This window comes from Octodon degus, unplaced genomic scaffold, assembly GCF_000260255.1.
Source record: "Octodon degus isolate 3935 unplaced genomic scaffold, OctDeg1.0 scaffold00167, whole genome shotgun sequence".
NCBI lineage: Eukaryota > Metazoa > Chordata > Mammalia > Rodentia > Octodontidae > Octodon > Octodon degus.
Window position 1 is genome coordinate 566755 of NW_004524743.1, and position 23049 is coordinate 589803.

Below are 23049 nucleotides of genomic sequence, written 5' to 3' on the forward strand. Positions count from 1 at the left end.
AAACTGACAAAAGTAAATCCACCTTAAAGTTTTTTCTTTATATTTCTATTTCTGTATTTGTTTCATTTATGGAATACTGAAATGAAACTGATCATAGTAAAACACCTATAAAGAACAACTGCTCATAGTCTACTTACACAGTAGTTATGGGCGAGGGTGGACGCCTCTCTTTTGTTGGAGATGAAGGCCATTTATAGCGTGGTATGTTTCCTGCTGGGCGCTTCTTGATAACAGGGTTTGTAGTCTGTTTGTTCATTTCTGGTTTCTGAGCACATCAATGTAATAAGAAATTATTAGCAATTATTTTACTGCAGCTAGCTTTCTTCTAAAAGAGAAATATTCTGAATAAAATACAACTGGTAGTTTTTCTAATGCCCAATTTTCCTTCAGTGCATGAAACTTGTTCTACACAGAGATATTTTCTTCAAGACACTGCTCAATAGATCAAAGAAATAAATTAAAAGAAATCTTACTTCAAATACCTAATTCCGTTTCATGTCTTAATTAAGGGTTTGGAATATTTCTCAAAAACTTCAGAATTTAGAAACAGTTCATATAAACAGATACATTTTTTTCTGTCATATGAAAAATTAACTGATAACCTAGCATGGGGGGAATGCTGGTACAATGAACATCAGAGAATGTAAAATTATTAGTTTAAGTGAGTTAGTTCCTTTCATTGCAGAGTACAATAAATAACAAATTAGTCATGTTGTAAAGCCTGCTGCACTGTGGTCTATACAATGAAACTACATGTTTTATTAGAAGACCTGTCAGTGAAAGACACTTGGCAAACCTCTGGAGAGTCAGTTTTGTCTTAGAGATGCTTTTGCCACTCACCTTGGGGGGCTCCTTGGGGGGCTCTTCCACATTCGCCTGGGGGCTTGCTTCTACCAGCACCTTAGGGGGGTCTTCCTCACTCTCTTTACGTGATTCTTTCACACTTGCTTTGGGCCCAGCTTCCACACTTGCTTCGGACAACACCTGCACACCCTCCAGGGAGGCTTCGATGCTCCCCTCAGGAGAGAAGTCAACGCTCTCCACAGGGGAAGCATCCGTGCTCACCTCCGGGGAGGTGTCCAAGCTCACCACTGGAGACACATCCACACTGGTCAGTGGGGAGGTTTCCTCGCTCACCTCAGAGGATGTGTCTATGCTCACCTCTGGGAATATGTCTGAGCTCACGCTGGAGGTTGACGCCATGCCACTCACCCCCGGGGTTGCATCTGTGCTCACTGAGCTGAGGTCTACATTCACCTCAGGGGTTGCCTCTGAGCTCATTGTGGGGATCCTGTCCACACTCGCCCTGCGGGTGGTGTCCAGCTTCACCTTGGGGAGTTCTTCCCTGCTTGTGGCAGAAGATGGTGTGGGAGGAACTTTGACTTTTGCCTTGAGAGTTGTTTCTACCTTCTCCAGGGGAGTCACTTCTGCTTTTGTGTCTGGAGGTGTTTTTGCAGTTGACTTGCAGTGCATGCTGGAAGTCTTCAATTCCTCACTACTGTGGCTCCGTAAGGGTGTGGGTCCATATTGGGGAATGTACTTTTTGTTGACAGCTGTAGTACATAAGGATAGACAATAAAATTCCATAAAGTCAGAAATTCGACAAGATTAAAAACACTACGGACACAGTACAAGAAGAACAGACAAAAGAGGCTGTTAGGAAATCACAAGGATTACACAGTGTGGTGAGCGGTCAGTGTAATGCATCACAGACACAAGACACAACCAGGATAAAGTTCATGCTTCAGCAGCAACACTACTAACAGGGTTCCTGAGACAACAATGGTTTCCTACTGATGTTTGCAATAAGGCTTTTTTACTTGCATCACTCTGTATTTCAGATTGGTTTGCATGAAAACTGTAAGATCTTCAACATTTTATAAAAACAATTTGAACCTCTGCTAGGCTAGAGATGTTATCACTACAAGGGTTATGTAAGGTACTCCATACTGGATTTGTTTTAGAACAGAATTACAGAGGGGTTTTTCACTATACTAAAAACTGTACCAAAAAGAACAGAACTTCCAATGCTTCTTCCAGCTTTAACTACCCCAAGTATTTCTGCCTAGGACATGTACAAACATGCTAATATGCCATGTTGAATAAGATGGAAGAAAATGGTAATACCAATGTTCAGAACCAGGTAACGTCATATACTGCTGGAAGGAGTATAAATGAGTATATTTTCCTTTTGACAATATATATCAAAAACCACTTAAAAAGATTTTTTTCTAGTAATTCTACAATTCTACTTCTATGTTTATCCTTAGCTAATAAGAGATACATAAAAATGTTTATACAAGGTTGCTACCTTTTTGGGGGGTACTGGGGATTGAACTCAGGACCTTGCACTTGCCAGACAGGCACTTATGCCACTGCGCTATATCCCCAGCTCTGCCACTGTTTATAATATTGAAATAGCTGAAAATATACACCAAATACCCAACAACAAAAAACTGAGACCATACTAAGGAAGCCTTGAATATACCAAGTGAATTTTAGGACACAGAAAATGGTACACATTAAATTTAATAAATGTAAGTTAGCTCAGTTTGTGAATAAAACATATAAATGCAAAGAAAATTATTGTTACCAGTAAGTGCTGGGGGCTTGCCCATTAGCTCAGTTGTTTACATGCCTGCTTAAAGCAAAGGCAGTGGGGCTCAGGATAGTGTGGTTTGCCCCCAGAGCCTCCTGCCTTTCTAGACTTGCCCTTACAGCATCCTGAGACAGCCAAAAAAAAATCTTTCTGAACTCTGGGGGCCTACCCATTGGCTCAGCTGTTTAAGTTCCTGCTTAAGCAAAGCAGTCAGCCTCAGAATTCTGTGGTTCGAGCCCCAGATCCTCATGCTTTGCTAGACCTCCCCTTAAGGCATCCTGAGAGGACCCCCCCAAAAATCCTTTTTACCAGTAAGTGTTGTGATAGTAGGAACACGATATTTAAAAGGTTTTTCTGTGCTAAATATTTACTGTTGGTATAATAAACACTTTTTAAAAGGTATTTTGGTAGGTGCTTTTTTCCAATTTAGTAAACGTATTCACCATCTCATCTTTAAGTATGGATGGCAAATTTGCACATGAGCTTATCACAGAATTAAAATAGAATAAATGACCAAACATTGACTATATAAAACTTTTAACTTGTTGCTTTAACTCCTCTTTAACATATTGCATGTATCTAAATAGTCTCATTATTCACCATCAGCTTGTGCTATAGAAAATATAGTATTATGGGCCGGGGAGATGGCTCAGTAGAATAAGCGCTTGCCCGGCAAGCACAAGGGCCTAGGTTCAATCACCGGTTCCACAAAAAAAAAAAAAAAAAAAAGAAAGAAAGAAAGAAAATATAGTATCATGACTAAGCTATTATTATAATTTGGCTACAGAAATTTCAAATAACAAAATATCTTCCAATAGATTGATGGTGGGGAAGACTGGCAAGAAATAATCTGACATATATGTAACTGGCCATAAAAAATGTTGGAAATCAGAATCAAAAGCAGAGAGGCTAAAGGCTGGCAAGATAACTCAGTGGACTAAGAGTCTGCTTTGGCAAGTGCAGGGACGAGGGTTCAATGTCCAGTCCCATATGCTGTGCTGGCCCCACCCTCGAGCTATGGTGAGCTGGTGACCCAGTCTGGGCATGGTGGTGCATGCCTGTAATCCCAGCACTGGGGAGGCTGAAAACAGCAAGATCACTATGAGTCTGAGCTGCGTAATGAGACACTGTATCAAATACATAAATGAAAAAAAGCATCTAAAAAATAAGCAGAAAGGCTGTACTAGAAGGCTATGATACTGTTTGGATTTACTTTATTACTCATATAAATAATGACAAAAAAGCAACAAAGGCAGGACATGTTTTGAAAAGGAAAAAGTAGAGGGTGAGGAAGTAGAGAGGACAATGCGTTAGTGCTTGCCATTGCTGGGAGGAGCCTGCTACTGCTACCTACAGGTACATCTAGCCCTGTATATGAGCTAAGAATGAGAAAGGCCACAGAACTCGGCAAATGTGTTTATTTTACCAATAATTTTTATGCCCCCAGTTAAAAAGCTGGAAGATACATTCAAAATTATGGATCCATATTTTAGGAAAAAAAGGAAACTAGAGTAGGAAAATTTCTACCTTGATATTAATGTATTAATGAAATTTTCCTACACTTTCAAATCCATAGAACTTTAAAGTGTAACAACCATCACTCTTACTTTTCTCTCACTGCTGAGACAAAATACTTGATGCTCAAATTTAAAGGTAGATAGTTTTATTTAGCTTGCAGTTGGTAGAGGTTTCAGCCCATAATCAGCTTAAAAAAAAAAGCAGAAAGGCTGTACTAAAAGGAGGGCTATGATAGCATTTGGATCATAATCGGCTGGCTCCAAGGCAGAGCAGCTCAGAGAGGGGCACTGCAGTGGAGCAACAGCCCACCCCAAGCAGAAGACAGCTAGAGCGAGCAAGCAAGGAAACTGACCACAGCTCCTTCTGCCCCTTACATCTTCTCCAGGCTGCTAAGGGTGAGTAGCACTCACATCCTTAATCTTAGTGCCCCTGAGCCTAGCACTGTACCATGAATCAATCCCAGAGTCATACACTTCGCATCCAGCCACCTCTGAAAAAGCTCCACCTATGACTGCATGAGGCTTTTGGAGACGCTAGACACAAGTCATAATAACCACCAAAGACAGTTATTTTATTGTATATATTACCCGTTACTCAGATTACTCTACTATGCTAAAAAGTCTGGACACCAACGATTCAAATGATTTTCAATTAAGAGAATGGAGCTGTATATCTATCCTATTTTGAGTATACAGATACAAAATGGTCGTTCATTTGTATCCCCTTTTTTGGTTAGTTTTGTCAGAGAAGGGCATTCAATTGTCATTTAAATACTGTAGGTGCATGAATTCAGCAAAATATCTAAATATAGTCCAATAGTCCATAACAGTAGTGGGTTTTCCATAAGAACGTCAATGTCCGAAGTTGTTGACTTGAACATTTTATAACTCTTCATATTAATATGGCTTTATTTTTTATACTTAATTCAATGAATAGAGAGGTTTGTTCTAATAGTGTTTGAGACAGGATATCAGGTCTTCATCTTGTACTATGAATAACCACTAAGAAGACAACAATATGCAATGTATTAATTATTGAAACTGTCCTACTAATCGGTTTTGAAACTGTCTCATTGCTATTTGTTTCTCAATAAAAATATTTTAAAATATATATATATATATATACATATTCTCAAAAATATTTAAAAATATAGATAGATAGATGCATACACAAGAGAGTTAGGATAGATATACAGCTATTTTCTCTTAGTTCACTGAGAATAAAAGTTTGTACTAATATTGTTTAGACAAGATATCATGTCTGCGTCTTGCCCTCTGAATAACTACTATGAAGAAAACAATATGCAATGTATTAATTACTGTAAAAATCCTACTAACCTGTTTTGAAACTGTTTCATCACTTTATTCATTAAAATGAATAAAAATTAAAAAGAATAAAGCAGGTACGTTAATGCAAAAAAAAATGATTTTCAATACTAAATGCCACAAATCAAGTGATTGAGCCCATTTGGGAAGAACACACATCAGTACTTCCAGTATTCTCCTGTATGATTGTTACCTGGACTTTCTTTTCCTGGGATGGATAATGAAGCAGCACTCTTGCTTCTGGCCACCGATGCTATTGTTGGGATGAGGAGACGGCTGATTAAACTATTCTCTGGAGTAGTATTAGGAAAGCTATGAGCTAAACGAGGAGAACACATCAGAAACCATTCAGCTTAGGTCTCACATGTGAATACAGGCAAAGCGAGCACGAGCAATACGAACTGCCATAAAAATAGTAACATTCTCAGGAACATAACACCATAGGACTTCATGTTACCATCTGTATAGATCACAGTGTAAGGCAGATAGCACTAAATAAAGGATGCACAGCCACAGCATAACATAAGGAAAAATCTAGGTAAGGTACTTAACAGAACAGTTCTCACATTATGGAGTCTCTGTGAAGGAACTCACGTGAAGAAAAAAATTGCATATGAGAAAACTTTGACAGGGACTCCTACAGACATATTCCAGTTCACAGGCAAAAATTCACTACCAAAAGCTCCCAGGGATTACTCACTGAATTCTTTTATCAAAAGTGAAATTTGTTGTAAACACTTTGCTCCAATAAATCTTTATGTACATAAAGATCCCTGTGACAACAGCATTGGTTCCAATAGCCTTTTTTTTTTTAGAACCAGGGATTGAACTCAGGCCCTTGCGCTTGCCAGGGAAGCGCTTATTCTTTTTTTTTTTTTTTTTTTTCTTGGTGGAACCAGGGATTGAACTCAGGCCCTTGCGCTTGCCAGGGAAGCGCTTATTCCACTGAGCCATCTCCCAGCCCCTCCAATAGCCTTTAACTTGAATCAGTTAAGTAGGCTCTTCTGTAAATAAATGGATCAGTACAAAACAAAAGCAATGAATGCAGGGGAAAGGGAAATGCTATGGGAAAAAGGTTTTAAAAAGCTAAGAGGCACTTTAGTAATAATTATATAATTTTTAACAGTAATCAGCAGTGAAATCACGCACAAAAGATCTATGCGGGTCATGCCACGAGGCAACAGAGCAAAGCCCTGACATCCAAAATGTGGCCAGTGATTTATACCTTCTAAACAGAAACTGATCAAATGTTTGGACAGAATCAAATCCTCCAGTACAGAACCTATCCATCTATAACAACAGTTTGTAATTTCTTTTATCAGCTTCATTATAGGCCCCTTGTCAACCGGTGACAGGAAATACATATTTCATTTAAGAACAGACTTCTCTGATTTCTGCCTAATAAGTGTAGCACTGATGCATACTTTTTAAAGAAGGGATATTTTGACTTCCAGTTTTAGGAATGACTTTTCAAAGCATTACCAAGTGACATAAATATATCTCTTTTAAACTACTATGTAAGATTTACACTTAAACATAACTTATCACCTGGCTTATCTTCCACATGTCCTGTGTCATCAGAGGAATGCATTTTGCTGTCTCTTCTGTTCAGAGATGAGCTTCTTTTATTTTCTGTTTTCCCTAGAGATCAAGTATGAAGGAGAATTACTTGTGAAAAGCTACTCATATGTATATTTCAAGAGAGTCATTATTCTCAAAATTTTAGAAAAATAGGCTCTACCCTTGTTTGTAAAAATTGACTTAATTTTACATATTGTGCAGAGTTTCTATGTCTCCAAACTTAGAACTAGTTTACTTTTTGTTACCTGAAATGAAAGTTTAGAGTATTACAAAAATTAACAGGGAAAATGTCTGATATTATTTGACAGCATCCAAGTTCCCAAATGAGGAATGTAAAACCTTTAAACATTATCCATGACATATAATACTACAAGTATCTATACCTTAGTTACAACTGGTATTTTTTTAAAAAACCAAATTGAATACTAATATTTGGTACAGTTGTCACAACTTAAACAACCCAGCTTAAGTGTAGACGCTTGTCCATTTTACTTGAATTATTCTAGCAACATCTGTTCTAAAGAGAAATTCTCTTTTGGGGACTTGTAAAGTTAGTACATATTGGCCCTATAGTATGATTTGAAAAAGCCCTTAAAATGATAACGTGACTATGCAGTGTGAACCACAGAGTGTAAGTGATTCAAATGCGATTAAGGCTTGTGTCCTCCATCAGCATACTGCAAGAAAGGACAAAGTAGTGGGAACAGCTATTATGAGGCAAAATGAAGAGAAGAAAAGCAGACTATTTAAATCAACCAAAATTTCAAACAGGGTTACTTAAGCCCTTACATGTTAGATTACGAATTCCAGTTCAGTTTCAGATGTTGATCTCTCTGGAGGATTGAACAAGTTTCATTTCAATTTAAAGAGACTTTTCTAGAATCATTAATTACAGTATTCATCACTTCAGAGTGTACACCATACTTTACCTTTAAGTGAATTATTTCAAAAAGCATCTTCCACATATACCTTGTATTAAAAACTAGTAAAGAAATCATTTAAATGATTACTTGGAATTACTCCTTCAGTGCAATTTAGCTAATTATTACCTTGAATGTCATCATCTGTCTCTTTTCTTTATACAGCTCATTAATATGACAAGTAGACATATTAATGAAAGCATACTAGTGCTTGCTTGTTCTATTAAATCTTTGCTAGACCCTGAAAGGAATTAGGCAGTGAAACAGTTAACTGTTGTGGAACAACTAAGATGTATTAGAATGAAAGTACATAAATATGACATTGCAATGAGCGCTACCTAATATTTCTAAAGGATTTAGTTGTTGAACAAGAGATTAATTTTACCATGTGACAAGCAAGGTCCTAGGACAATCTCACTTCATTAATCTATGAATGAACCTGGGCTATATGCAAAGGTGCTTGGGAAAGCACAGTGAGGGTGTGCATGGTAAGAGGATCAACTTAGACTACTACAAGAGAAAAAAGGATGCACTCAGACCAGTAACAAAATTCAAGACCTCCCAAGCTCATTGTGGCAACGGCAAGAGCTCTGAAAGTTCAAATAATATAATGTGAGTTAGAACAAAAGAAAACTGATAGGTTTTCAATGGTGTCGCAGATAGAAACAGGCAGAGGGAAAAAGGGAAACGGGCTTTATTATAAAGGGAAAGGAAAGGGGCTTTATTATCTTGGAGGACATGGAGAGAATTTGAGAAGATAAGGGATTCTCTGGATTGGAACAAAGGGAGGCTCAGACTTTTATGGCCTTTGGCCAGGGGCGGGGCTTGAGGGGGATGTTTAGATACACCTGAGGAGCTGATTGGGGCCTTCCCTGAGGTGGCGGGAAAGGTGAAAGGAATTTGCATCCTGGGCTGAGTTGGAGAAGAAGGGGGAGGTGGTCTTTGGGAAGATAAGCTGTTGTTTTAAGAGCTTCAGCCATATTGGATGACCACCATAATAATTCAGCAATTCATACTAGGGCCAGAACCTATCATTCTCATCTTTTGGTTCTTATGGACGGGGTGACATATCTCTTAGCTTGCTTCCTGCTGACCTGGGGCATTGTCCTGGGGGTGAGGGGAGCTGACAGAATGACAGTTCACACCCATGTAGAAGTTAGTGCCAGGTGTCTCAGCTAGGACTAGAAGTTTATTGTTAGTGACCGCTTGGAGACTGAAGAAACCTTTAAAAAAGTTTAAAAAGACAGCATGTTATGAGTACATGTCATCATGATTAAAGGACACAAAAGGGGAAGCAAGAGGGGGGTGTCTATGATCCGAATGTGTCATTTTACCATGCCCACGTTGAGGAGGAGCATCGATTTTTAGTTTTTGATAGCAGTGTAAGGAAAGGGAGTTGGGATCATCTGTAGGACCTCAACACAACTGTACTGAGGGGCCTCATCAGAGGTTTACAAGAAGGTGGCAGGACTGAGAGGGCTACAGGTGGAAATAGTGATAGAAGGATCCTCAATGATAGGTTCTGGCCCTAGTAGGAATTGCTGAATAATTATGGTGGTCATCCAATATGGCTGAAGTCCTTAAAACAACAGCTTACCTTCCCAGAGACCACTTCTCCCTTCTTCTCCAACTCAGCCCAGGGTGCGATTTCCTTTCACCTTTCCCACCACCTCAGGGAAGGCCCCAGTCAGCTCAGGCGTATCTAAACATCCCCCTAAAGCCCAGCCTCCGGCCAAAGGCCATAAAAGTCTCAGCATCCCTTTGTTCCAATCCAGAGAATCCCTTATCTTCCCAAATTCTCTCCACGTCCCCCAAGATAATAAAGCCCCTTTCCTTTCCCTTTATAATAAAGACTCTTTCCCTTTTTCCCTCTGCCTCTTTCTTGCTGCAACACCGTTAAAAACCTATCAAAAACCTCTTTGCCCCAACATATTACAATTATAACATTGTTTTAGACAAAACCAGAAATCTTTTCCACTAAGTTAGCCACTAACTTAATTCATTATACTTGTTCAACTGATACTGCCCAGAATCTTTTGAGTATTAGAATTTTATAGCTATCAACACTGCTCAAAAAAAGGTCAAGGCAACTGATATTATAAAGGAAACGTTTTATGATTCACACTGTTATTTGAAGTGGTACTGCTTTATCTTTTGTTCTGAGGTGGGGGCCTTGGTAAGCTGCCCATGCTGGCTCGGACTTCCAGGCCTCCAGGGATTCCACTGCCTCCGCTTCCCAAATAGCTGCAGCTACAGGTGCATCATGCGTCACACCACACCCCGCTATCTTTGTATCCTTTAATGACTAAGTTGGAGAGAATGATGGAGATATCTTTGTGATTTTCTTGCCAAGATCACACCCATTCCTTCCTTCAGAAAGAAAAAGGATTTTCCCCTCTGCCTTGAAGGATATGGTTGCTTAAAACCGCTTAATGATCAATGAGAAGCACCATGTGCCAAGAATGGCCATTGATACACACTCAGGACTCACTTCTTCAAAATGAGAAATACTAATCAAATGTAAACAACAGAAAATATGAAGCATAGGGGCTGGAGAGATGGCTCAGTGGAATAAACACTTCCCTGGCAAGCACAAGGGCCTGAGTTCAATCTCCAGTTCCGTGAAAAAAAAAAAGAAAAAAGAAAAAGAAAAAGAAAATATGAAGCTTTTGGAATATCTGTGGAAGGTAACTTTTGTTTACAACAGCACTGCATTGTTGCTATGAAGAGTTACAAAGCAGAGCTTGCCAATAGAGCTATCACTAACATTTATTTTGTGGGCAAACAGACCTCTGAGTGAAACATACAATGTGATCTACCTATTAAATGATCAAAATAAAATCATAGACAAGCATGTCAAAATAGAAATGAATGAGTTTCTTGAGGGTTTTTTTTTTGTCATCAACTTTCAATTTACTGAAAAGGGTGGTACCTCTTAGCCAGTTCTGAAGATACTTCTGAAAGTTCTATGGAGCACACTTTCTACTTTAGAACTGAATAAATTTCTGGTATTGTTTTGATCTTTGACAAATCTGGTAAATTTTCTTAATGTATTTCTGTTATTAGAAGTTTTTTTAAAAATTCATTTTAATGAGAAAAAAGGATAAAATAGTTTCAAAACAGGTTAGTAGGACAGTTACAATAAACTATAAAACAAAGAAGGTAATTACACTTGCCTATCAACTTTATGTTTGTAGAGGTAACATAGCAGACCAACCTGTAATGGATTCAATGACTACTCCAGCTAGCTTAGGAAACACAATTTCATTTATAAGTTAGCTAGACACAAATTAACTTAAAAGAAAAATAAGTCATTATGCCACTTAATGGAAACATCTTTTGGTCAAAATAAGTTTCAGTTTGAGCTACTGGAGCCCAACAAACTCATCTAATATTATTAATAAAAAATATGGTGTCAGGCATGGTGTCACATGCCCGTAATCCCAGTACTCTGGAGACTGAGGCAGGAGGATTGTCACAAGGAAGCTAGCCTGGATTATATAGGGAGACCCTGTCTCAAATAACAAAAAAATCATGACACAAGAATTTATATTGATGAAAATACAAAATATTAATCTCTCTGTATTATAAACTAATATGGCACTCTTTGAAATAAATGTCATGTTCTGTAACCTAAAGAAGCAGCACTGTAAAAGTACATACAACTGATTTTCTTAAATTGAAATTCGGTAGAATATGTGAAATAACTATTTACTCTTTGCAATAGAAATTTGAAGACCTGCAAATGACACAGGCATTGTTTAATGAAAACATGAGTCCTGTTGATGTTTTCCAGTAGGTACAGATTGTTTATTGACTAAGATATACCATTTAATCATATTTTAAGAAACTATCATTAGTAGAAACAAAGTGAGTTTTCATGATATAGTTCTTTGGAACACACACATGCATTAATTAGGCACATGATGCTTACAGTCACTCCTTACAAGCTAATAAATTTAGCTTATGTTTTATGAAATTGTATAACATTCTGTCCACACATAGGGATACTTATAATACATCAAGGCCAACCAAGGCAGACATTTTATTTTTTTAAATATGCACTGTATAATCTGTGTAGTTATTTATTATTCTTAGGTTGATTATGAATTTAGGTAAGATTTGGGATATACTGAGTTCAGATCTATTATAAACTATTACCTGTTTCTTCTGCACTGGCATATGACCTAAAATTTCTTTTTTTTTTTTGCTTTCGTTAATATTTTAATGAAAATGGAAGTGCTTACACAGGTATAAAACTGAAGTTGAACTATAAACATTAGAGACCATTTGGGCAAAATGAACACATAGCTCACATTCAGAGTCAGACTCTCACCCCTTTATCCAGCTGAATCCTGTAGCTTAGAATTCTGGCAATGAATTTTATTTATAACACAAGCCTTTGACCTAAAATTTCTTATCAACTTACTAGGTAGAGCATTTGCATTCAGTACATAAAGATTAAAAGTTCCCTAGAAAGGCAGTATTCTACCCACAGACAATACTGAAGCATGAACACTCACACACTTAAAATTGGCAACTGCATTATCAGTTACCTGGTTTGTTTTCAGAATTCATCATGGCCAAGCCTTCCCATGACCATCTCTTCTGCCGCTGATCCATACGATTACTTCGTTCCAAAGTACGAGAAAGAACAGCTTTGTATCTTTCCTATGGAAAATAAATGCCAAAACGTGTTTAAACATGGCTTAGTATAACTTTGACTTGTGTTTCTGATAACCAACTCCATCACCAAATTTCTTCATCAGCTAGAAGTTTTTTTGTACCACTGGAAATACATTTCAGGTGCTGATCAATACCAATGCTTCTCATGAATAACTTACCTTTTATCTTATGGATCTTGCAACAAGGAGCTGATCACATTACCATTTTTGTTTATATGAGGAAATTTCAAATTGAACTTTTAGCCTATTTCTAGCAACTTTACAAAGACCCAGTGGTACGCATTCATGTAAGCTACTCAGACCTTATACTTTAGTATTTTTCTACCTCAACTTTCTCCTTTGCCTCATTCCCCAAACCACAGACTTTATCATTGAGTGTGGTACACAGATATTATTAAAATTACCTTAACATTTTTTGTGGAATTATGGGGGAAAATACCAACACATGTATATATAAGTGAAATTTATGACAGAATTCTACCCTTATCTATAAAAAGTAAATTCTGGTGTTAACTAGGAAAGTTTCAACAAAGATGACCAATGACATCCTGATCGCAACTGCAACTTAAATGGGTCAGAATAACTACAGAAATTAAACATCACACTACAGTGGAGGAAGTGCACCTCTAGAAATGAGGTGCAGTGGGGCTGGAGGTGTAGCTCAACAGGATAGCGCTTGCCTAACATGTGCAAAGACCTGGGTCTCAAGCTCCAAACTACAAGACAAAGGAGAAGACAGGAAGGGACAGGAAGGGGTAGGAGGGGACAAGAAGGGAGGGGAAAAAGAAAAGGCTACTTCCATTAACCAGATGCCCTGCCTGTATAATTTATTGAGGATGTAGCTTAGTGGGACGGCACTTGTATAACATGTGCAAGGCCCTGGCTTCGATCCACAGCACCAGAACAAATCAAGACAACAAAAACCTGCCAGAAGCGAGTTCTCCGCTCAGCAGCCTCTCATCCCTGTACTGTGACATGCCACGGACTATGCCTGCAAAAACACATCAACTTCAGGGCTAGACATTTTCTATTCTTCCCTAACACCAGTTTCATAGCAACATTGTTCTTAGACTGTCCCCATCATTTCCCTGAGGGCAAAGATTTAAAATACTAGGAAAGTGGAATAAAATTTATCTAATGACAATATCTGAAAATTACACTAACAGAAAGTGAGTTATTCTAAATTACTTAGACTCCCTGGAACTGTAACAGACTATCATAAGAGATGACTCTTGCCTTATTAATATATTTCTGATTCCTAAGAATTCTATCCCACTGCTTGCAGCTGCACTGGCCCTCTGTGCTCTTGCAGATTTCTTCCGGCATCTGCGGCCCCCAGAGCTCACACCTGAGTTTGTTCCCTGAGCATGTGCATGCCCCTTCCATGTGTCCTTACTTCTCTGCTCTCTGGAACTCCTCTTTTTCCATGCCTAGCCTTCTTTCTGGGTTCCAGGTTCCCTGCTCTGTGTGGAGACTGCCCTCAGGAGCTCTCAGGGATTCTCTTCTACCTCTTCTCCCGGGCTTCCTGCCACTTCCCTCACCATGTCCCCCATGCCTTTTCTGTCCACAATACTGTTTTACTACACCCTCTTCTCTTCCTCTTTCACCTACATGGTTCTGCTTTTATTTTCTCTGTCCTTAGGACTCTCTCTCTCTCCTCCAAGGAGACTCTCCCTCATCCTGTGTTTTCTATTTTAGATGTTTTGGTTCTCAAGCTGTCTTCATTTAGTTCTCTCTCTTTCTTCCCATCCTCCTGCCCTCCCTTCTCCTCTCCTCTCTCTCTCCCTCTCCCCCTCCTCCCTCTGTCTGTCTGTCTGTCTCTCCTTTCCTCTCTCCATCCTCTTGTCCTTTCTACCCCTCTGGATTTCATCTCTTTACCCCTGAGAAGTAAAATAAGGAGATGTTTCAAAGAGGATGACAGAAAGTTACAGAAATTCAGAATGAGATTTTTACCAAATATTGGACCATGAAGCATAAAGAGGTCAACCAGCAATAGAAAAAGTTCAGAAAGAGAGGAGAAGAGGTAGTAGACCACAGATGGGGAGGAAATGGCAGAAGAGCAGTCCTAGAAGAAGGATGATCTCCAGCTGGGGCCCAGGACTGGGAGTGAGGCTTGTGGGAGCAACTGGCCAACCAGGAAGGAGGAAGAGTGAACAGCACGGAGGAGGACAAAGCAATGCCCTGGGCAGAGTGGAGCCAAAGCGAAAAGGAGAGCACAAGGAGCACTAAAACTAGAGCAACAGAAAGCAAGAGGGGGAAGCCAGGCCTTGTGGTAAAAGCCTGCAATTCAGTACTTTGCGGAGCTGAAGGAAAATCATGCGTTCGAGCCCAGCCTCAGCATCTCAGTGAGACCATGTCTGAAAACAAAAAAATTAAAAATAAAACAGGGCTGGGGATGCAGCTCACTGCCAAGACACTGGGTTTAAGTCCCAGTACTCCAAAAATCAACCAATCAATCAAATAATAAAATGAGAGAAAGAGACAGACAAAGAGAAATACATATTGAGAGAACTACAGTCACTGGAATAAAGACAGAACTGGCGTCACATGCCTGATTCAAAAGGAGGCAAGCATACTCACAGAAAAGTAGCAGACTGGCCAACAAGAAAAATATTTAGTGTCAAAAAGAAAAGTTCACACGGTGAGAGAAGGTAGCCAGAGGCCCAGCATACAGAACCAAAGGCAAACGGACTGAAGAAGCATAGAAGGGAAAAAGAGAGGGCGCAACAAAGGCACTGACTCACACCAACAGCGTGCCAATGACACCAGAAGACGCGGCCAGAGGAAGACTGGGCAGTGCCATGGAACAAGAGGCAGAATGCTGACTATGAATCACAGGTCCAGAGGGGCCCCAGGAGGAAAGGGACTGTGAGCAACAGAGGGACAGGGACAGGGAGGGAGAGAGCTGTAGGACATGGGAGGAGGACCAGAGAACAGGCAAGGGACAGCAAATGCTCACTGGGCTAAGGAGTCACAACCATGGGGCTTGGGCAAAATCAGGCAGACAGGCTGGTCAAGGGGCAGGGGCGGGGCCCCTAGTAGTCTCTGGGCATTGGGTTAAGAAATGCTAGAGCAAACCCCAGACTGCAGGTACCCTCTGGGCCACATCCTGAAGGTTTATATGGCTCCTCCTGCCTGAAGTTAGTGGGTCTAAGCCCCTGGGCCCTTCTCAGCAAGGGACAAAAAGAGCCCAAAGAACAGGAACTGTTTCCCTTCCCACAGGCCAGAAAAGGTACAGAGGGACTACAAGAAAACAGTATTTCACACCCAGACAATAGTGTTTACCATGAGATGAACAGGCTACAAAATGACATACCCTTGTTTTGTGGTACATGGAATCGAACTCAGGACCTTGTACTTACCAGGCAGGCACTGTGCCACCAAGGTATATCCCCCGCCCTACATACCCTTTCTTCCTCTAATTTTTGTTTTCTTTTTTCTTCTGCAGATATTCTTCGCCGCTCATCTTTCTCTTTTTGCTCCCTTAGCTTTCGTTGTTTTTCTTCCAAATGTTTTTCATACTGGAGCTTGGCCTTTCTTTCTTTTTCAAGGAGTTGTAGTTCCTTATTGGCTGAAATATTCCAAATACATTTTCAAGGTGCAAGAGCCAAGAAAATACTTTAAGTTTTCCACATTACACACAGAGAAGGAAAAAGTTAACACGTCTCATTCTGCTTCTTAAAATAATACAACCTATAACAGTAACTTAACAATGTATTACAGAAGTGAGCTCTATTTCATAGGGTGTTCATTTCACTCTGGAGAACCTGGGGTCTTTTAGGCCTGATGACACTCGTCTTGTCCAAACCAAAATTCCAAATTAAAAAGAAATATTTTCTTTCATGTAATATTTTCGTTAGCTTGAGATGAAGTCAAACTTCTCCAGATTAATATGCTGTATTTTAAAATATAAACTGCAACAAAAATACATGGCCTAAATGTATGCTTTGCTCTTGTGTACTAGTAAGCTTCTCTCTTAGTCTGTACCTACAGGCCACGTTGAGCACACAGGGCTTAGATTAGTGGGCTTAACTATATACTATATTATAGAAAAACATTTTCTCTTTCTTTTTTCATTGTATGTATTTGGTACATGGTACAGGGTCTCACTATGCAGCCTGGACTCTTAGTGATCCTTCTGTTTTCAGCCTCCCCCGTGCTGAGATTACAGGTGTGTGCCATCACAGCCCGAACTCAGTCACTGGCTCAGTGAGCCCCGGGGGCGGGGCTGATTTGGCATGGGGGACCAGGGATGGAACCTGGTCCCAGCGCTTGTCAAAGTGAGAAGCATTTTTTTCTTATGTTCCAATTTTCTGCCACTAAAACCTGGAGGATTTCTATGCAGCTATAAAATGCTCTCCTTAAACAGTGTTTCTTTTGACATCTTCTCTATCAAAATAAAGATAAAGCTGAATCAAGTTTAGCACTAGTTTTGTCAATGGCTTTAGAAGATCCAAGACAAAAGATACATAATTGAAAAGTATACTTTTGGGGAAAGAAACAAAGAAAAGTATACTTTTAAGTTGCATGAAGATGTTCTTCTTTTGTTTTCTTGAGACGGGGTCTTGCTACGTAATGCAAGCCGGCCTTGAAGTCACTATGGAGCCCAGGCTGATGTCAAGCTCATAGTAAGCGTCCTGCTTCCACCTCCCAAGTGCTGGGATTATAAGCATGTGCCACCATACTCAGCTGAAAGATCGTGCTTTTACGTTGTAATTTATTTTAAAATATTACACTTTAGAAGCACAGAAACCCATAAAAAGATACCTCTTTTCTTTTTTTTTTAAGAATTATCATTTACTGAATTCTTAGTCAATCTGTTTTTACAAGTGTTTTGTTTTGTTTTGTTCTGTGTTGAGACAAGGTCTCGCTACACAGTTCAGGCTGCCCCAGAACCCACTATGTATCTCAGGCTGACCTTGAACTCAAAGTAATCCTTCTGCCTCAGCCTCCGGAGTGCTGGGATTACAAGTGTGCACTACTGCATGCAGCTAGTCAAAGATTTTTCCTGGGCTTTTAAAAACCTGATTAAATAGATTTACTCCAATTGAATACACTTACATAACAGAAGTCATACTCTATCATATAAGCATAGGAAAAGTAAAACCAATTTAGAAATATGAACCTTCACACAAAATTAAGAACTTTTACAACATACCTTCTTCTTGTCTTTTCCTTTCTTCTCTGCGCTCCTTTGCTAACTTTTGTTTTATATCATTTTTAAGCACAGATCCGTCTATAACTAAAAACATACAGTGAGATATTAATATATCATATTTTAAAGGGACAACATTCTGACATCTATCAAAGCATTACAGAAACTGTACCAGGTTTAACTGCTGATCTTATATTTGGTGAATGAGTGGCCAAGGAACTAACTCCACTTTGACTTCGTCTTTCTTCGGCAATTGCCTGAGCCTCAGCAACTGCAATATGGGGTGATAAAGGAAACAAATTAGATATTAAGGGTACAAACGGTTAACATGGGAGTTAGCAAAGCTTACTCAACTACATGCTTGATAATAAAAGGTCACATCACTTTCAGTAAAGATCCTGATGCGGCTCCATAGCAAAGATGCACTGAATGTGTACGAAGCTTGACGGAACTTTAGTGAAAATTCAGTGTTTACTATGGATGTGCTGAGATGTCTGTGGCTATAAGGGAGTTGGTAGTGGCAGTGGCAGCACAAGCTTGTGGCTGAATAGGAAGCCAATGATTAATAGCTTTCCCAAATGGCTCAAACAAAACATGACACCAAGTGTTAGAAGAACTGAGTTGGCAAAGAACTGAAAAAAAGTTTTGCCACACTTGGGAATTTAGAGAAGAAGAGGTTAAGAATTTATGGATCAAAATCTGGAAGCAAATTTTTAGCACTGAATCCTCAGAGATTAAGCCCAAAATTAAGAAATGTATTTATAAATTAACTGGACTGCGGCTGTCTACTCTACTTGTACACTAGCATCATCTAAGTCACTGTATTTATTTTTTTAAGTCACTTTAAAAAAATGCCCAAGCCTCTCTTCCAGGTGTGGCGTTCAGGCATTTGCCCTTGTGTATGTAACTGAACTGAGGACCTCTAATATTCTAGGCAGAAGCTCCATCACTGCGCTGAAATCCTGAGCCCCCCAAGCTCTATTCTGATGAACAGTGAAGGTGCAGGGTGACCCATGTCCTCAAGGAATCTTCAAGGACATATCACTGTCCATAGAAAAATGTTAAGCAAACAAATCTAAATGCAAATTGCTCAAACACATCTTACATATATAGCAGGAAGGTGATTAATAAGACTTCAGGGAGATTAATAAGATTAGGAGGGCATAATTTGAGAGCGAGAAAAACTACAGGCTATAAATGGGTATTTTCATAGGGGATCCCTAGGGCCAGGGAGATAGCTCAGTGGTTTAAGCTACTGCCTGGCAAGTGCAAGGTCCTGAGTTCAATCCCTCATGCCAAAACAGCAGCAGCAACAACAACAAAAAACTATAGGGGATCCCTGAACTCTTTAATCTCATTATGACCATATCTAACAATGCCCCTAGGCATCTCAGGTCAGGAAAAGCACACAGAAAGCTCTTGTTTTATCCTTGTGTAAAAGCACAAGATACACACCCCTATGATTTATCAAAAAAAATAGTTGTTAAAGACAGGTAGTTAAAATAATTAAGGGAACAGAGGGACTATCCTCACACTTATAAAAACTCTGAAATTTTAGTTGCTCCTGGGGAAAGCTCTCTGGGAGCCATTTTACACTGTAATCAAAACAGCATCACAGGAGCTGCCATCAGGACCATCATTTCAAGAGAAAGGAGGATTTTTTTTTTTTACAATCTATGACAGAGCTAAATTTGAAGGTGAAACTCTTCTCAGCTTCCTTAATATTCAACAGTTAACTTCTGGATTTGAGACATGTGTATTAGCAAAAATTCCTAAATACAGTCTATACATGAAACCTTGCCACATATCCCCCCCACTCGCAACATTTTTATATGAGTACTGTTTTTGCACATTTAGTTCTCCTGCCTAGAAGCCTTAAGGTTGGTAGTGTGTATATGACACAAATTAGTTGATGATAAGGATAATTTCAACATGTATAATTTTACCAGATTAAAGATTTTATTAAACACAAATAACCTTAGAAGTAGGTATGGTGGGAATAATGAACTGAACTATATAAAGACAAATGTAGTAATCTCAGATCTGCTCTTTAGACCACTCTATCCAAATTCCTACTGGCACGAAATCGATTCATGAAATGGACAGGCTTTGAAAATGTACCAACAATGGGAGAAAGTCTTCATGTTCAGACTTAACAAAGTGAACATTTCATTCAACTACACTGAAGAAAGGATTTAATGTTCAGTTAGATGTATGTATCAGTGCAGACACACATAAAATTAACAGCACTAATAGCAAGGTGCAGGTCTGTAGTTCTTATCCTAACACTAAACCTAAATTAAGATAAAAGGTTGCCTTCTGCCTGAAGATAAGGAAAATGGGTAGAAATTAGTACTAAAACTTAATTCTGAATCTTAATATTTATGGTAGTTTTGTAAGAACAGTCATACCAAATAATATTTATCAACTTACCACTTACAAAGTTCATCCGCAGTACTTTATTTTTGCAGACCCAGGTGCTTATTCTACTGAGCCATCTCCCCGGCCCCAGTACCTCATTTAATTCTTGCAACAATTGTATAAATTTGGAATTATCTTCTGCAGGAAGTAGAATCTTCCAGCAGACTCCTATATCCAAACCAAGATAGTATGTCCTGAATAAAACTGGGGGCAATTTTCTATATTTAAAGCTACCTACTGCAGAATGGCTATGTGGAAAAATATTCAGCTCCCTGTTAGAGAACACATTTAAGTTGTAGCTGCTCAGGATTTTCTAGCGGATGTGTGGGCCACTAGAGTAACATTGTTTCCTTCCACTCTAAAATTCTACAGTCATCTGATTCTCAGTCTCTGTAGTTTTTTTGATTTGCAGAAACTATTCTTTGAACATCTTATTCTAAACTAAAAAGTCGTGTGAGAATTGAGAAAAGAAAGAAGAAAAAGATGACAAGTCAGTGGCTCCTCTGGTCAAAATGTGCAAACAACCTTCATTTTAAAGCAAATCTTTCTAAATGTGAAACGCAGTTTATTAAAATATGTTCTTACAGCTCGAGCACAGTGCTAGCCATAGAAAACAGCTTGGTAAATGCAGACGTCTACGTTTATGTCTTATAGATGATATCCACTAATGGTTACATTTATAACTGAGGAAAGTAAGTGTTTGCACACTCTACGCTGACCTACATAAGGTATTTTGTTCAGGACACAATTCTAACTCAACAGTTCTAAGCATGCTAGCGCCGTGAAAGTCAAGTATCTGTCTTCAATTCCTAATAGGAAGGATTTAAATGAGGCTTTTAGATCTAGCCTTTTTTTTGGTAGGGTTTCACTTTTAAATTTATTTTGAAATGCTGTATATTCATGCAACTGCCCAGCAATTTTAAACTAAACTCTAACATTCCACATACAAAAATTTTGGGCACTATCCTGACCACAGCTCCTTCAACATACTGGGATGCATACTGGTTAATAGCAATCAATGAATCAATTAATTATCAGAGAACCTTAGGTGTGGACAAGCAATGCAATAATCCATTGCAAGCTCACTCCCTTGGTGAAGGCGAGAGGCACCGTGAGAACATATTTGCTTCTGACCCAGTCTTCCAGAGGTGATGCACAGCGTTATTCGGTAGCATGCGGCCTCCCAGTGTCAGTCTAAACTAGCTTTTTAATTGGCAGTGAAAAAATCCCTAAGAATTACAATAATAATCAACAAAATCATTTTACTCAGTAGTAGGAATTAGCCGAAAAACAGGCTAAAAGCAACCTCCTACGAGTAAAAAATACTATGTAGCTCAGTCGTGGTGCAGTCTCCGGAACCAAGCAATGCGCTCCGCTCCCAAATTTGATTAAATGAACACCTTTTGGGATGGGGGAGTATTTTTGGTGATGGGAGAAGAGAGCACTCCAAAGTGCTGCTCAGTTCGGCCTAACGGACTGCAAGATGTCCCACGGAAGGTGACATCTTGTCTAAGTCATGTGGCACAGCAGACAAATCAGGAGATGCCCAGAGTCAAGTTTTTTCCCCCTCCCGCAACTTTCAACTCCCCTTCCCCCAGCGCCTTCCTCCCTGGGCCGCGACCAAGAGGGCGTGAGCGCCACCGGGGAAAGGGTGAACTTTCCGAGCGGGAAGCGCCGCTGCGGCCGCGGGCCGGGCGCTCTTCCTCCACAGCCGGCTGCGCCCCGCGGTGCGAGGCGGGGCTCGGCCGCGCCCGGGTCTGTACCGTTAGCTCCAGCACCAGCGGCGTGGCGGGCAGCAGCGAGCTCGGCCGTGTCCCTCCCGCCCCAGGCCGAGGACGCCCCGTCGCGTCCCATCGCGAGGCTCAGGGGGGACCCGACGGCGCTAGGCAACTCCGGTAAAAAGTTTACAAGAGTCCGCCGCGCCGCGCCGCCGCTCCCCGAAGCCACGGAACCCCGCCTCCCGCGCGGCCGAGGTGCTCCCCAGCTGCCGGCGGCTCACCCATGCGTTCCCGCAGCCCCCGCAAGGATGTGCTGCCACCACCGGCGACAGCGCGATCCGCCATCTTCAGAGCCCGGCTGGGAACCACCGGTGGCTGTGGGTCCGCAGTGCGCAGGCGCTGGAGCAGCCTCTGCCGGCCGCGTCTGGGACCCTGGGGGGGGAGCGGGGGCGGGGACCGGACGGGGACGGGGGCGGGGCGGGGCGGGGCGGGGCGGGGCACGCAGGCCTGGGTGCTGCTTTGGGACCTTCAAACTAGGCGGCAGGGCTCTTCACCCACTGCTACACCGGCTGGGTAGCAACTAACTTCTCTGAAGAAACCTCTGGTCTTCAGCGTTCTATCCGCATCCTGAGCTCCAGCCAATCAGTGGCCCGCTTGGCCAGCCAGCATCCCTTTATCACCCTACCTAACAACTCAGTAACATTCCATCCTTCCCCACCCATTCATTTAGTTAGGGAGCATTTACGACGTACCTTCTGTGTGCATTTGTGTCATGAGTTTGTTAAGATTTGAAACACTATACAAAGAAAGGTCCAAGTTGAGGTAGGAGACCCAAGGAGAGGCTGGGAGGGGTATAGGTTTCTGTGAGGTGTTGGGGTCGCCATTCACAAGGAGGAACTTTCTTACAGGGTTGCAGAACCAACCGTTATACTGTTAGGTCTCAAAGTTGAGTACAAAATCATTAGGGTGTTTGTAGGCTTTCAAGGTGAAGGAGGGTTTTTTCCCATTCGTGAGGGAAAGAAAAGGTCTGAGGTACATCATTTCGTGCGCAGGTGGAGTCATCCTGCATATTAAAGTGTGTTACGACCAAAAGTTGTCATGGGGTTGCAGGAGAGTTCAAAATGAGG

General features: G+C 40.4%; 1 protein-coding gene across 1 annotated transcript in view; it reads right to left on the bottom strand.

Moving 5' to 3' along the window:
• Window positions 1–22298, bottom strand: part of Map7d3 (MAP7 domain containing 3) — a 34942-nt gene extending 12644 nt beyond the window's left edge. The window contains exons 1-9 of the mRNA XM_023703285.1: window positions 22204–22298; window positions 17956–18054; window positions 17787–17870; window positions 16036–16199; window positions 12500–12614; window positions 6991–7083; window positions 5636–5761; window positions 841–1553; window positions 138–265 (exon numbers count right to left, since the gene is read on the bottom strand). Coding sequence (XP_023559053.1) covers window positions 138–265; window positions 841–1553; window positions 5636–5761; window positions 6991–7083; window positions 12500–12614; window positions 16036–16199; window positions 17787–17870; window positions 17956–18054; window positions 22204–22267 — 1586 coding nt within the window. The 5' untranslated portion in view covers window positions 22268–22298. The remainder of the gene's footprint in view (window positions 1–137; window positions 266–840; window positions 1554–5635; window positions 5762–6990; window positions 7084–12499; window positions 12615–16035; window positions 16200–17786; window positions 17871–17955; window positions 18055–22203) is intronic.
• Window positions 22299–23049: the final 751 nt, after the last annotated feature.